Source organism: Salvelinus namaycush, chromosome 29, assembly GCF_016432855.1.
Source record: "Salvelinus namaycush isolate Seneca chromosome 29, SaNama_1.0, whole genome shotgun sequence".
NCBI lineage: Eukaryota > Metazoa > Chordata > Actinopteri > Salmoniformes > Salmonidae > Salvelinus > Salvelinus namaycush.
Window position 1 is genome coordinate 23,312,566 of NC_052335.1, and position 14,881 is coordinate 23,327,446.

General features: G+C 40.6%; 2 protein-coding genes across 2 annotated transcripts; one reads left to right on the forward strand and one right to left on the reverse strand.

Moving 5' to 3' along the window:
• Positions 1-771: 771 nt before the first annotated feature.
• On the reverse strand, positions 772-11,877 carry pcmt (protein-L-isoaspartate (D-aspartate) O-methyltransferase). Its single transcript, XM_038968267.1, has 8 exons — positions 11,745-11,877; positions 8,146-8,250; positions 8,008-8,039; positions 7,748-7,852; positions 7,472-7,592; positions 6,474-6,559; positions 3,600-3,769; positions 772-2,259 (listed from the first exon to the last, which is right to left on the reverse strand). Exons 1-8 carry the CDS (start codon positions 11,797-11,799, stop codon positions 2,247-2,249), a joined length of 687 nt encoding a protein of 228 aa, XP_038824195.1. The 5' UTR covers positions 11,800-11,877; the 3' UTR covers positions 772-2,246.
• Positions 11,878-12,141: 264 nt separating this feature from the next.
• On the forward strand, positions 12,142-14,755 carry LOC120024279 (nucleoporin Nup43-like). The gene is made up of 8 exons (XM_038968474.1): positions 12,142-12,389; positions 12,666-12,788; positions 12,893-12,970; positions 13,102-13,264; positions 13,469-13,604; positions 13,705-13,856; positions 13,942-14,058; positions 14,218-14,755. Exons 1-8 carry the CDS (start codon positions 12,267-12,269, stop codon positions 14,445-14,447), a joined length of 1,122 nt encoding a protein of 373 aa, XP_038824402.1. The 5' UTR covers positions 12,142-12,266; the 3' UTR covers positions 14,448-14,755.
• The last annotated feature ends 126 nt before the right edge of the window (positions 14,756-14,881 follow it).

A 14,881-nucleotide genomic window follows, 5' to 3' on the forward strand; every position in this document is an offset into this window, starting at 1 on the left:
GTTTGGAAAGAGATGCTTTCCTTTTTCTTTCATGATTTCTCTTTCACCCTCAAAGATATGTTATTTTAATATTACAACGAAATGTCAATGTCATGGATGTATATTTTCGTGGAGATATATAGTACTTTATCCATTATGTAATACTTCTGCCACTGAGTGGCACTGCTGTGCTATTTGTGCCATGATGCTGTATATCTATTAGGCTTGGCCTAGAATTTAATTTTTTACCAGACTACTTTGAAATATGGGGATAGCAAGATATGTCATTTATTGTCAATTCCAAAATTACAATCATTACTGAAAATTTGTATTGTTATAACACCAAGTAATTCCAGGAAAGCCCATATCAAGCCATAAAGCATTCTAGGATGTGTCTGATATGGTATGTTGCTTTTCTTTATCATCTATGTAGTTTCAATGTTGATGTGTAGATGTATTTCAAAAGTCTGTATGCATAGTTTGTGTGAGATAGTAAAGTTAACTCTTGATCAATATGTCTTTTGTGATTCTGTGCCAAAGTGTTAGGAGTATTTTAAATTGGTAAGAGATGCAATCTGAATATACAGTGTGGATTCTTCCATCTCTGTTCAGCTATTATATTCCACCTTTTGCCACTCCTGTCATTTGTCAAAGTGGAATGTTAGCTAAAAAGTCTGGTACCCAGACTAAATTATTCCTGCTCTACCACAGATTTTTAGAGTGGCTAGGAAATGGCAGTATAGAAGCCATCTTCAACAACATAGACAGCTTGTAGCAATAAACACACCATAGCACAAAAACATAAGCATCTTTTTATTTTCATTTTTGCCATTCCAGAAATTGTGAAAGCCATAGCTCATTCAATCGCTTTGCATTAAAATGTATTTTGGCAAAGCACCGGCTACCTTGTTTCACACTCACACATATATATAATATATATATATGTATGTATGGCTCTGCTTTGTTTAGTGTCGGTAATCAGTAAAGCTTGCACAGTCTTGTCATGGACACCAGAGGCAGCACACGATAAATCATAGGGGAAAGGACAACCCTGAACGTGTGCACGTGTATATACACACTCACTCCCATATGTATTTGGACAGTGAAACTAACATTTTAAATGTGGCTCTGTACTTCAGCATTTTGGATCTGAGATCAAATGTTTCATATGAGGCAACATTATAGAATGTCACTGTTTATTTTAGGGTGTTTTCATATTTGTTTTACTAGTTTAGAAAGGAAAGCACTATGTATCTTGTCCCCCATTTGAAGAAGTCATAAGTATTTGGACAAATGGACTTATAGTGTATTAAAATAGTCAAAAGTTGAGTATTATTCCTAACGCTTGACTACATCAAGCTTGTGACAAACCTGTGATGCATTTGCAGGTTGTTTTGGTTATGTTTTGCCCAATAGAAACTGAATGAAGAATGTAATTTTCTTTCGAAGTGAGTAATGAAGATGTTTCTGAACCCTTCTAAATTAATCCTGATAATGCCATGATTAAGAAAAATCATGAATGAATCATGAATGAGTGAGAAGGTTACAAAGGCTGCAACAAAACATGCTAATCTCTCACCATCACCAATAAGAGGTTATAATTTAGGGGGGGGGGGTCTTTGTACCTGTAACCTTCTCACTCATCACTATTCAAGATCACCCATAACATCCACATGAATGTAGAATTGTTCAGAAAAATCTTCTATTCTTACTTACAATAAAAGTGACTCATAAATAACCCAATACATCATTGCCCATTCACTTCCTATTAGGCGACGACGCTGATATATGTTAGCAGAGCAGCAGTACAGATATCTAGTCAGATCTTCAGATGCACTCAAAGTAAGTGGCTGAATAATCTCTTCAACTCAGGCTTTCCTCATCAGAACAGTTTGGCAACCTCTTTACACTCAGCTTTGTTTGGAGCTGAAATGCATTATTGTAGAAATGGTTGATTGCAAATCAAGATGTAACCACAAAAACTCAATCTTGCAGCAAATCAAAAGGAAAATTCACAACCAAAAGAATGCAGGCAAATATATATATATTTTTTAAACAACCCCCGACACATTCTTCTGTTCAATCTCCAGCAGTCGTTATTCCGACCTCAGGGGTTATTCCTCAGCATGATACTCTAGGTAGAGTTAAAGGAGAAAAAACTAAATCACCATGGTTTGTTTTCAAAGAAATCCAATGGCTGTTGTTGAAACCCAAAGTAGTCTCCTCCAGGTTCACATTGATATGTGGAATATGGACAGTCTGTCGCCTCAAAGTTCATCCCTGTGAGAAAGAGGCAAAGCATTAAGAGATGGACATAAAGAGGAAATACACTATGTCAAATCATATCCACCTCTTGTCATGCAACTGTAGGTTAGACACTCCCATGCACAAACTGTTATAGAATGCCCCACACCAATGTGCAAAATCCAAATGTCCCTATGGTTATTTGATTTCTCCATCTCTTCAGATTTAACCAATGAAGAAGTAGTATATTATGCAGTAGGGGAGAGTGGGTAAGTTGAACCATTTTTTACATTCAGCATCACTCTGTCAAGGGGAATATAGTATTCTTTCTAACAAAGATATATATCTACATATTTCAGGATGGGGTTTCACTGGAAATAATCAGCATTTATGTAAACAAAAGTTCTGAAAACATTGCTTGTTCTTTTGGCACAACTTACCACGGGTATGGGGTTAATTCTGTACTGAATAAAATATTACTACCTTTTAAAAAACCTGTCTTTATTTCCCAAACACAATTCAACACAATTGCTTTTTTGTCTTTTAATAATTTTAAGCATATTAACACAGGCTTATATCCTAGTGATAATGCCTTGCATTACACCTGGGAAGAAAACACTTCAATTTGCTCAACTTTCCCCCAAGGAAAACATTTTGACTATATTAGCCCACACAGCTCCAAGGATGCACTTTCATGCTAGGTTTAGGACCTCGTATTGTAGCTTATATAGACCCCATCTGATGTATAGAACAATTTAAATTATCTACGCTGGTTTAGATACAAGCACCTCATGACACCTCTAACACAAAGGCATATAGACTTTTTTTTGGACCTAACTTGCTTACCACATTTTCCATGTGGTTTCTTCCTTCACAGACTCCATGAAATTATGACCTGTCCTAAATATTTGATCAAATTATACATTTTGTGTATGGTTTCCTAGAAAACAAGGGTGACTCAACTTACCCCACTCTTCCCTATAATGAGGCTAAATGTCACTTCCCCTCAAGAACAAGGATGATACAATTGACATGCTCTCAAGCAAGAAGTATCACAGCCAAATACCAACCATATCAAATAGTATTTACATGAGATTAACTCCGAGAAACCAATGTTATAATTCCAAAGTATCCACACATGGTTTGTTTCACACCACACGTGATTAGCTGAACAGCTTTAATAGCATACTGGTTTATTGGATTAAAACAAAACAAAAATGTGCAGCCAGTTGCCATAGTATGGAAGAATCAAATAATGATGACAAGCAGGAAACTCAGCCCCTTGGGATCCATGATCTACTCCAGGCCACACCATTTCACCTTTGCCCACTGTATGAAGGAGAGAGGGGGGAGAGAGAGTAGGAAGTCACTTCCACCTGGACCACTGCTTTTCTTTGTCTGTTAAAGGCACGTAAATCACCCCCATCAGGGGCTTCATCTTGGTGCTGCCGTCCTCCAGCTTGTCGTACTGCTCCAGCATCTGGTTCCCTCCGGCCGGCCCCACGGGCAGAATCAGCCTGCCGCCTGGCTTCAGCTGGTCCAGGAGCTGGGAGAGGAGATTTAAGGAGACTCACTGGGTCAGAATTAGATACCCTCCAAGGCAATACATTTCAAATTTCCCACCCCATCAGACTAGTCTTCTCAGACAAGCTGTTCACATTAAAGGGCAGCTGAAATTACTGATTTAGCCCCGATTTCAATCCTGACTGACAACTTCCAACTTCAACTGTAAATCTCATTAACATACACCTTAGCCAAATACATTGAAATGCAGTTTCACAATTCCTGACATTTAATCCTAGTAAAAATTCCCTGTCTTAGGTCAGTTATGATCACCACTTTATTTTAAGAATGTGAAATGTCAGAATATTAGTTGAGTGATTTATTTCAGCTTTTATTTCTTTCGTCACATTCCCAGTGGGTCAGAAGTTTACATACTCAATTAGTATTTGGTAGCATTGCCTTTAAATTGTTTAACTTGCTTCAAACGTTTCAGGTAGACTTCCACAAGCTTCCCACAATAAGTTGGGTGAATGTTGGCCCATTCCTCCTGACAGAGCTGGTGTAACTGAGTCAGGTTTGTAGGCCTCCTTGCTCACAGATGCTTTTTCAGTTCTGCCCACAAATGTTCTATAGGATTGAGGTCAGGGCTTTGTGATGGCCAGTCAAATACCTTGACTTTGTTGTCCTTAGGCCATTTTGCCACAACTTTGGAAGTATGCTTGGGGTCATTGTCCATTTGGAAGACCCATTTGCGACCAAGCTTTAACTTCCTGACTGATGTCTTGAGATGTTGCTTCAATATATCCACATAATTTTCCATCCTCATGATGCCATCTATTTTGTGAAGTGCACCAGTCCCTCCTGTAGCAAAGCACCCCCACAACATGATGCTGCCACCCCCGTGCTTCACGGTTAGGATGGTGTTCTTCGGCTTGCAAGCCTCCCCCCTTTTCCTTCAAACATAACATGGTTATTATTGCCAAACAGTTCTATTTTCGTTTCATCAGACCAGAGGACATTTCTCCAAAAAGTACGATCTTTGTCCCCATGTGCAGTTGCAAACCGTAGTCTGGCTTTTTTAATTGTGGTTTTGGAGCAGTGGCTTCTTCCTTGCTGAGCAGCCTTTCAGGTTATGTCAATATAGGACTTGTTTTACTGTGAATATAGATACTTTTGTACCCATTTCCTCCAGCATCATCACAGGGACCTTTGCTGTTGTTCTGGGATTGATTTGTACTTCTCGCACCAAAGTACATTAATCTCTAGGAGACAGAATGCGTCTCCTTCCTGAGCGGTATGACGCCTGCGTGGTCCCATGGTATTTAAACTTGCGTACTATTCTTTGTACAGATGAACGTGGTACCTTCAGGCGTTTGGAAATTGCTCCCAAGGATGAACCAGACTTGTGGAGGTCTACAATTCTTTTCCCCTGAGGTCTAGCCTGATTTCTTTTGATTTTCCCATGATGTCAAGCAAAGAGGCACTGAGTTTGAGGGTAGGCCTTGAAATACATCCACAGGTACACCTCCAAATGACTCAAATGATGTCAATTAGCATATCAGAAGCTTCTAAAGCCATGACAATTTTCTGGGATTTTCCAAGCTGTTTAAAGGCATAGTCAACTTAGTGTATGTAAACTTCTGACCCACTGGAATTGTGACACAGTGAATTATAAGTTAAATTATTTGTCTATAAACAATTGTTGGAAAAATTACTTGTCATGCACAAAGTAGATGTCCTAACCGACTGGCGTGACAATTTTTCACCCTAATCATCTCGCAAATCTCAGTTTTAGACGAGACTGACTGACAAAAATTATCCTACCGTAAAACGGCAATTAATAGGCCGAGCGTTTAATTGCTTAAATCACTGAACAGAAAGGCTTCCATTTCCTTAATGTCCAGAGATTTTGCTCATTTGCATAGTTAAGTTTCCTTCCAGCATTTGAATCCATTTCCTGCACTAATGTGTTATCATTTACATTTCTTTTGGGTTAGTATGCCTCCATAAAATTGCATTTTCAGTAGTTCTTATTTTCACCACTAGAGGGTGATCTGCCAATTTCTAGGGTTCTGTACTCCCGAAGTTGTTGAATGTTTTTGTGCGTGCCAGTTAGATAGCAGTTCTCAGCCAATGGAAAGCAGTTTCTTACTGGCGATAAAAACGGATGATAGCCATAATTTTTTATATAATGCAACAAATCAAACATTAAACATCAAACAATTCATGGTAATCTTGTAAACAATTGATTTAGACCAGGCGTTGATTTGAGAGGCATTTATTTTCTTTAATGTGTTCCGTTACCCGGCTATTAAAAAGGGACAGGCAGCTATTTGAGACTCTGCATTTGATTGAAGTTTTACGGTATTTACACATTGTAATAAATTTTGACAGTAGAATTTTCCCCCCCGACTCATATCGATACCACCGTTTTCAAACAGAAGTTGATTTTCCATTCAGTCGCTCTTTAACATGCAATGTCTAGCCTGAGTAGCTACAGCTGAATAGACCAGGGGACTGTTTGACAAAATAGCACAGTATAGAGCACAACAACATTCCCTGAGACCGACCAAAGCCCACAATCACAAATTGACACGTTTCATCTAACAGAGTTATTAGTCAGTGCTGTTGTTGATCTCTACTCTGAACATAGCATTCCTAAGGATGATGGTGGATTTAGGTGATGTGGCTCCTATTAGCCGGGACCCCTTTGATGCCTTGTGTTTTTCTGTGGTTTGGGAACTTACTGCTTGTGGCACGTTGGGTGCTGCCGCGCCCACGTGGATGGCATCATAAGGCGCCTCCTCTGGATGGCCCATCCGCCCGTCTCCCACTGGAACACAACAAACAGTCAGCAGCTGTCACTCACATGCTGCCAGCCGCCCCGCAGTGCTAGCATTATACCCGCCAAGCAGGCTGCACACTGAGAAGCAGAGTGCCAGGGCACACAGCAGAGCTGTGAGATGACGGCTCGACCTCGTCTCTGGCCTATGAAGCTAATGCTGGTTGACTGCAGGGCACGCTCTTTGACTGCAGGACACGCTGGTTGACTGCAGGGCAGTCGAAAGCAGACACTCAATAATTCAGCAGAGTGCTGCACCCACGTCAACTAAGTTGCTTTGTGTTGCTCTCCCAAGGAGTGACCAATATTCATTAGACTCCTTTGAAACAATCCTTATTTGACAGTCAGTGCATTGCCAACCCTGTTTTAAGCTTATACAGTGTCTAGTGGAAGTCTACATTTTAAAGTAGATTTAAGTCAGAGAAGGTTTGAATAATGCTGTCCATCAATGATTCCCAACCAAATTTACTGATGTTTTTGACAAAAACAATGGATATATGTTGCCCTAAGAGTTGTGCCAGATTGGTAGAATCTTATTCAAAATTATTCACAGCTGTAATGGCTGCCAATGGTGCTTCTACCAAGTGTTAACTGTAGGGTGTGGAAACATGCAATCAATACATCTTCATTTAGTATTAACTTGGAACCTTTTTCACTTTGAAGAAATGTGGAGTAGGTTGTGTAGATCGGAAGGACAAATATCAAATAAAATGTATTCTAAAAAGGGATTCTAAGGTAGCAAAATGTGAAGACTATACAAAGGGGTGTGTAGACTTTCACTAGTGATTATTTTATATTTAACTGACACACACATTTGTACAATACATTTTAATAACCCAGCAATACAAGTCACCAAATTGGAGAGAAAAATTCCCATCTTGCTTTGTTGCTTTTGGGACTTACCTATTAGTTTGACTCGACCAGATGTTATCAAGCTGGGGTCATCTTTCTTTACATTGTTAATAGAATCATCTACCAGTTCCTTGATGTGGTCAATTCCTATCACCTTGCCTTTGGGACCTACCTGTTAAATACAATAAATTAGGAAGGTCTGTGCCATCGAACATTACACAGAACCCAAAATATCCCCAAAACCTGAAATGGACAATTTAACAACTCTCCCACCAGAATACATTACCTAATATGTTATGTGTTTACCCATCATCATGTGTAGCTCACCATTCGTGCGAAGCATGCAGATAGGATTCCACTGCCAGACCCAACATCCAGAGCTTTGGCCCCATCATACAGCTGATCGTGCAGTAGCTCCAACGCATAGGCGTGCTGGGGGAGAGATCAACATACAACTGCATCACCACCTGTCAACACTGTACATGTAAACATCTGGGTTTTGCTCAGTTGGTATAAATTATAAGAGCAAGGCGATCAATGTTTGATACACAACAATTTAAACAAATAAAAGTAAAAGCTTAGCCTACCATGTGTGGCGCACTGATGGTTGCTTGATAGCCTTTGGGTGCAAAGTGAGGGATAGTTAGTTTCTAACAGTCATCAACGGCTGGGTTATTGAATTTGCACTACACTACTTTATTGTACTACAAGAAATAAGCACACACCTATTGACTGTGGGGAGTCCATGTAGGGGTTGCTTCTGGAGAAATGGCCTCGGTCTGTGGCCAACATGACTTCATAGACCTTGTCTGACTTGATGATCCCATTTTCTGAGGACACAGGAAAACAGTGTGATTCTCCACAGTGGACAATGGAGAGTCACAGACTCACAAACACTGCAGTGTCTTCAGAGTAGACTAATCCCCCCACAGGAGGCTCCACTGACAACTGGTGCCAACAGTAGGAAGTGCCCACGACAGCCGGTGCTGCTGCTCTCATTAATACTCCCCCAGACCCCGGGCCCCAACCTTACCACTATGTTGCTCAGTGGTCACAAGGATACATTACACCTGCATTCCCAACAGTTTTAGATGAACAAGTAAAAATTCTGTTCCCTTGACTTTTTGCACATTTTGTTATGTTACAACCTTATTCTAAAATGGATTACATTCATTCTCCCCCTCATCAATCTACACACATAATGACAAAGCAAAAACTGGTTTGTAGAAATGTTTGCAAATGTGTATAATAAAAAAATAAAAAAAATAAAAAAACAGAAATAGCTTATTTACATAACTATTGAGACCCTTTGCTATGAAACTCAAAATTGAGCTCAGGTGCATCCTGTTTCCATTGATCATCCTTGAGATGTTTCTACAACTTAATTGGAGTCCACCTGTGGTAAATTCAATTGATTGGACATGATTTGGAAATGCACACAACTGTCTATATAAAAGGTCCCACAGTTGACACATGTCAGACAAAAACCAAGCCTTGAGGTCAAAGGAATTGTCCGTAGGATTGTGTTAAGGCACAGATCTTGGGAAAGGTACCAAAACATTTCTGCAGCATTGAAGGTCCCCAGGAACACAGTGGCCTCCATTCTTAAATGGAAGAAGTCTGGAACCACCAAGACTCTTCCTAGAGCTGTCCGACCCGGCCAAACTAGGCAATCCGGGGAGAAGGGCCTTGGTCAGGGAAGTGGCCAAGAACCCGATGGTCACTGACAGAGCTCCAGAGTTCCTCTGTGGAGATGGGAGAAACTCTGCAGCACTCCACCAATCAGGCCTTTATGATAGAGTGGCCAGACGGAAGCCACTCCTCAGTAAAAAGCACATGACAGCCCGCTTGGAGTTTGCCAAAAGGCGCCTAAAAGCCTCTCAGAACATGAGAAACAAGATTCTCTGATCTGATGAAACCAAGAATGTACTCTTTGGCCTTAATGCCAAGCGTCATATCTGGAGGAAACCTGGCACCATCCCGATGGTGAAGCATGGTGGTGTCAACATCATGCTGTGGAGATGTTTTTCAACGGCAGGGACTGGGACACTAGTCAGGATCGAGGGAAAGATGAACGGAGCAAAGTACAGAGCAATCCTTGATGAAAACCTGTTACAGAGCGCTCAGGACCTCAGACTGGGGCGAAGGCTCACCTTCCAACAGGACAACGACCCTAAGCACATAGCCAAGACAGCGCAGGAGTGAATTCGGGACAAGTCTCCGAATGTCCTTGAGTGGCCCAGCCAGAGCCCAGACTTGAACCCCGATCAAACATCTTTGGAGACATGAAAATAGCGTTGTGCGGCGACGCTCTCCATCCAGCCTGACCGGGCCTGAGAGGATCTGCAGAGAAGAATGGGAGAAACTCCCCAAATACAGGTGTTCCATATACAGTCATACCCAAGAAGACTCGAGGCTGTAATGACTGCCAAAGGTGTTACAACAAAGTACTGAGAAAAGGGTCTGGAATAATTATGAAATGTGATCAGTTTTATAAATTTACAAAAATGTCTAAACCTGTTTTTTACTTTGTCATTATGGGGTATTGTGTGTAGATTGAGAGGGAAAAACAATAATTTTTAGAATAAGTCTAATGTAACAAAATGTGGAAAAAGTGAAGGGGTCTGAATACTTTCCGAATGCACTGTATATGCACACAATAGGCTAGTAGGTTAATGTTGTTGTTTTTTTATTCACTTGAAAGACCAACTCTTACAAAAACTTCATGTTCTGAACCCACTGTGTGTGATAATCGTTTAGCTCAGAGAAACCCTGGAGGATACAATGAACACTAAAGTCAGGAATTAGCATGCATCGTGAGTTTGACCCGTTTAAATCCGGCTTAGGCTAACTTAAAGGTTTGCAGCTGGTGAGTAGGTCTAAATGGGTCAGCATGCACATGACAACAGGGGAGGATGGGTGTTGCTAAAAATTTACCCAGAACTCAACTTTTGGGAATAAAATATTCCACCACTTAAGTATCCCTGGATGCAGTGTTGTGCATGTTATGTTCTCAACATGAAATATGTCCCCTTTTATGTCTATACAATATCACAAATGTAAACAAGGAACAATAAGGTGCATGTTCACCCAAAGGGATTTTGGCCAAACGCTCAAACCCACCCTAGTACCAAAGTGTCTGCTGCAGTGCTTTGCTGGACACTGACCGTGTAAATATAGCCAACTAGATCTGCTTGCCAAATCATGTTGGACACTGATATAGGCAAGCCAACCAGCTGCTCTCTGCACCAAGTCTTCAGGAGATCTTTCTCGTTTTTTAACAAAAATATCTTCCTAGTAAATGGGTGAATTTGAGCAATATGTACTTATTTATTAGATTTCAATCTAAATCAGCTAATCCACTTCCTTACTGTATGGCACACACACAAGAAAACAGACAGACATTCGAAAAACAAATCTTAGCTGGTACACAGCAAGACTACCACAGTGGTCAGGTGTGACTACAAATTGAATGAAATATTGCACAACTACCTAGAAGTGCTGAGTTTGTGACCAGTAGTAGTAGTCTGTTATAATAACAACAGGGTGTGATCATGCCTCTCTCCCAAGAAATGGCATATCCTACAGTACAGAAGCTACGGTTAGTACAGCGGATCAACATGTAACGCATGGATGCCCCGCACACAGGTTAGCTTGTTCGCTAACTACTACATTGCTGTCCATCTTCACTGCTGTTGTAAAAACAGACATATCTACTCAGTCGAACTTCCCATGTATGTAGTTAGTAGGCTAGCTCACTAATAAACGGGTTCGGTATTCACATTTCTCCACATATGCCATACATATCCCATGAACTGGCTAGCTAGGAAATTAGCTATGTTTATTTTTTGGTTCCGCAACACTGCTGTTGTAGGTAGGTAACTAGCGTTAGCTACTACCAAGCCAACAAAAGAGGTTGGGGAAACCCCTTATGTACATTATTGCATTGTGGGCATAGCACAATATGACGCACATAAAATATCGGAGGCTCTATAAATACGACTGCCTTGAATTAAATGAAGCCACTAGCTACTGTTAACACGCAATTACTAACTAGTAAACTGTGCTAACATGTGCAGATTTGCTAACACCCGCCTGATATTACTGTAGCGTGACTAGAGGAACACATTGGCTGTGGTAACTAATGGAAACAGTGTGCTGTCCCAACGGCTAGTTAACGCGGTAAAAACTTTAGTAGCCTCCCATTTCTAGCCTAGCCCGACCGTTGCCACCTTGCTTTGGAGAAAGCAGCAATTATTCTTTCCCCATTAGATCTCTAAACCAAAATGCTTAATTATCCACTTTATATAATGAGTAAACTTACTGCGAAGGTTGTTTACAAGCTCTGCGTGGCTGGCTCCTCCTGATTTCCAGGCCATTATTACACACACTCTGCGAAGCAGGTAGAGAGCCTATGTCAGTGCCGCGACTGCGCCAACTCCTTTGCCTATGAACCTGACAACCTCCAAAAAAGATGGAGGGGATACGTCACGCGAAATAATTCGCAGTTTGCAGCTTTTTCCACACGGTTACTCCCTGAATAAATTGTGTTGACATATTAGTTAAATAATACGATATTTAATATTTTATTTGATTTTTGACCACTCAGATATGATTGCCCGAGCATGTAGCTATCTTCCACGTTCACCCACTAGAGGGGCGCGAGAACTTAACTCTTTAATGAATTGGTGACGTGTTTACAAGGCGTTTAACGTTTAATTTAGTTGAGTTTGTCCTAATGGGCCACCATATGAGACCTGGCGGGATTCAGGAAAATTCATGTTAAGGGGACTTGTTTTAATAAAAGAATTAAACAGAAGTACAAGTAGCTACGTTTAAGATTATTATGATGGAGGGTATCAATGCAAAGTACGTGTCACAGAAAATAAGTAAAACGAGATGGAGACCGGTCTCATCTTCGTCTTTACAGCAACCAGACATCTTTGCTACTGGGTCTTGGGATAACGAGGTGGGTTTGCTAGCTAGCCAAACCGCTAACTTTAATGTTAACTAGCTACTGTCGGTACTGTCAACACATAACGTTAGTTTGCTTTATTATTCTCTGTCAATAATAACAAGCATGTCACTTTACTTACCTACATTACAGAAGACCAGTGTGCTGCCACTAACGTTAGGGCAATTTATGCATAGCTAACGTTAGCTACTAGCTAACTAGTATACTTAGCTATCATCAATCAGCTGTTGAACATGTATTTTTGTCTGATTGCATACATCTCTTTTTAAGGACAACAAAATTTCCATTTGGTCCATCGGAGAGAATGGGATCTCCGGTTTGGACGATGAATTTGAGGGAGACCCCCAATTAGTGTGTGAACACAAACATAATGGGGATGTTCTGGACCTTCAAGTAAGTTTATCAACTAGGTCTAGGATATTAGACTGACATTGTTGTACTTGGTCCTTCTTTTCAAAATATAATGCCATAATTGAATGTCAATCTTACACTTTTAGTTTCTGGATCAAGACAGAATAGTAACAGCATCATCGACTGGAGCAGTGATCATCTTTCGGCATCACCACAACAGCCAGGTATGGATGTTATTTCACAAGACATCATCATAATGAAGATACACCAACAATCATGGATACACAATTACAAATGTCAAGGTAGCTTGTGGAGGACCTTGTGTTCAATAGCACCTGTATTCTCTTCTCAACAGACATTGTCTGTTTCTCAATTGTGGGAAAGAGCACATCATTATCCCTGCGACAACGCTCCATGTACTGGAATTGTGTGTAACAGCCCTGAGATTGTCACGGTCGGGGAAGATGGAAGGATCATCCTCTTCAGAGCGGACCAGGAAGGAGTGCTGCGCACCATAGGTCTGAGAATGAAACAATACTTTAGTAACAATACCTCATAGATAATTGTATTCTCCCCGGGCAGTGGACATTGTTTTCATCAAGGTTGCATTTTGAACTTGCAATGGCCTACATGCTAATTTCCAAAAGTCATCTGGAACTTCAAATAAAATCCCACCCTTTAGCCAAGATAATACTGACATACTATTTTTTCTTAATTGTCAGAAAATGCTGATAGTAGCACAATCCATGATGTGACTTTCCTAAGGACTACGGAGATCCTTACTGTCAATTCAATTGGCCAGCTCAAAATATGGGACTTCCGGCAGCAGGGCAATGAACCATCGCAGATTCTTTCACTGTAAGCTGTTTAAATATTTGAAGAGCTAATGTTAATCTGTTTTTCTGGTCCTACAAGTTTGTTGTGTAATGTCCTTAATGTATTTTGTTTTGCCTGCAAGAACTGGGGACAGAGTCCCACTGCATTGTGTGGACAGGCACCCCAACCAACAACACATTGTGGCCACAGGGGGGCAGGATGGCATGCTCTGTATCTGGGATGTGAGACAAGGCAACATGCCCTTTTCACTTATGGAAGCACACTCTGCTGAAAGTAAGATATTTATGGAAGTGATTTATTTACTAAAACAGCAAATCTATCTTTGGTTCACAGGTTAACAGTTTTTTTGTGCTCACAGTGTGGGAGGTCCATTTTCATCCATCAAACCCAGACCACCTGTTCTCATGCTCAGAGGATGGATCACTGTTGCATTGGGAGACTTCCTCAAATTCAGACACACCATCCTTCTTACAAGGCAAGTCATCAGAAAGATTTTTTTTAAACTCACAGAGCAGGATGGTTGTGTATATTGCCAAATGAAAGTATTTGATATATCAACCTGTTTATTTGGCAGGATAACATTACTGTAACACCAATCATTCATAATCCAAATTGTACTTTTTCTGTTCACCAGGTGGACGGAACACGAGCATAGTTTCGCGCAGCGCAATAGCCCCAGCAGGTGGGAACCAGTCCCTCATCAGTTCCTGGCTCACTGGAGACTCAAGTAAGGGACACCTTGAGACAACTCACATGCTGCCCAGTCAGACCCTGTCTGTGAACAGTCTGGATGTGCTGGGACAATGCTTGGTGTGTGGAACGGACGGAGAGGCTATTTATGTTAACAGACGGGTCCCAATTTAGAAAGCTGTTTTGCTATTAACATTAATAGACATGCTGGCTGGACTTTATTTACCTTTAACTGTTTGTTAAAATCTGTTTTCAGTAAAAGGTCTCGCTTCTGAGGATTAGATAACCTCAATCGGGTGAAATTGTTTTTGATAGTCCTGAAGGAGGTTGAAGAAATTGTAAGCATACAGAGGTCTTTTATTACCACTGAAATATTACTCTTGTACAGGAAATTGTGCTTGATTTGTGGGTAAGTCATATTGGTTGTGTTCATGTCATTTAACTCCGGTGTTTTGAAATAAAATGTCTGCATAAAAATGTGTTCTCACTTATCCAATTATGTGTCACTTTTCATAACAGACAAGATATACAGTATGACAAAGAACCATTATATGGACCACATTTTAAGTCTTATGAGAGATTATTTATAGAATCCATTTTGTTTATGT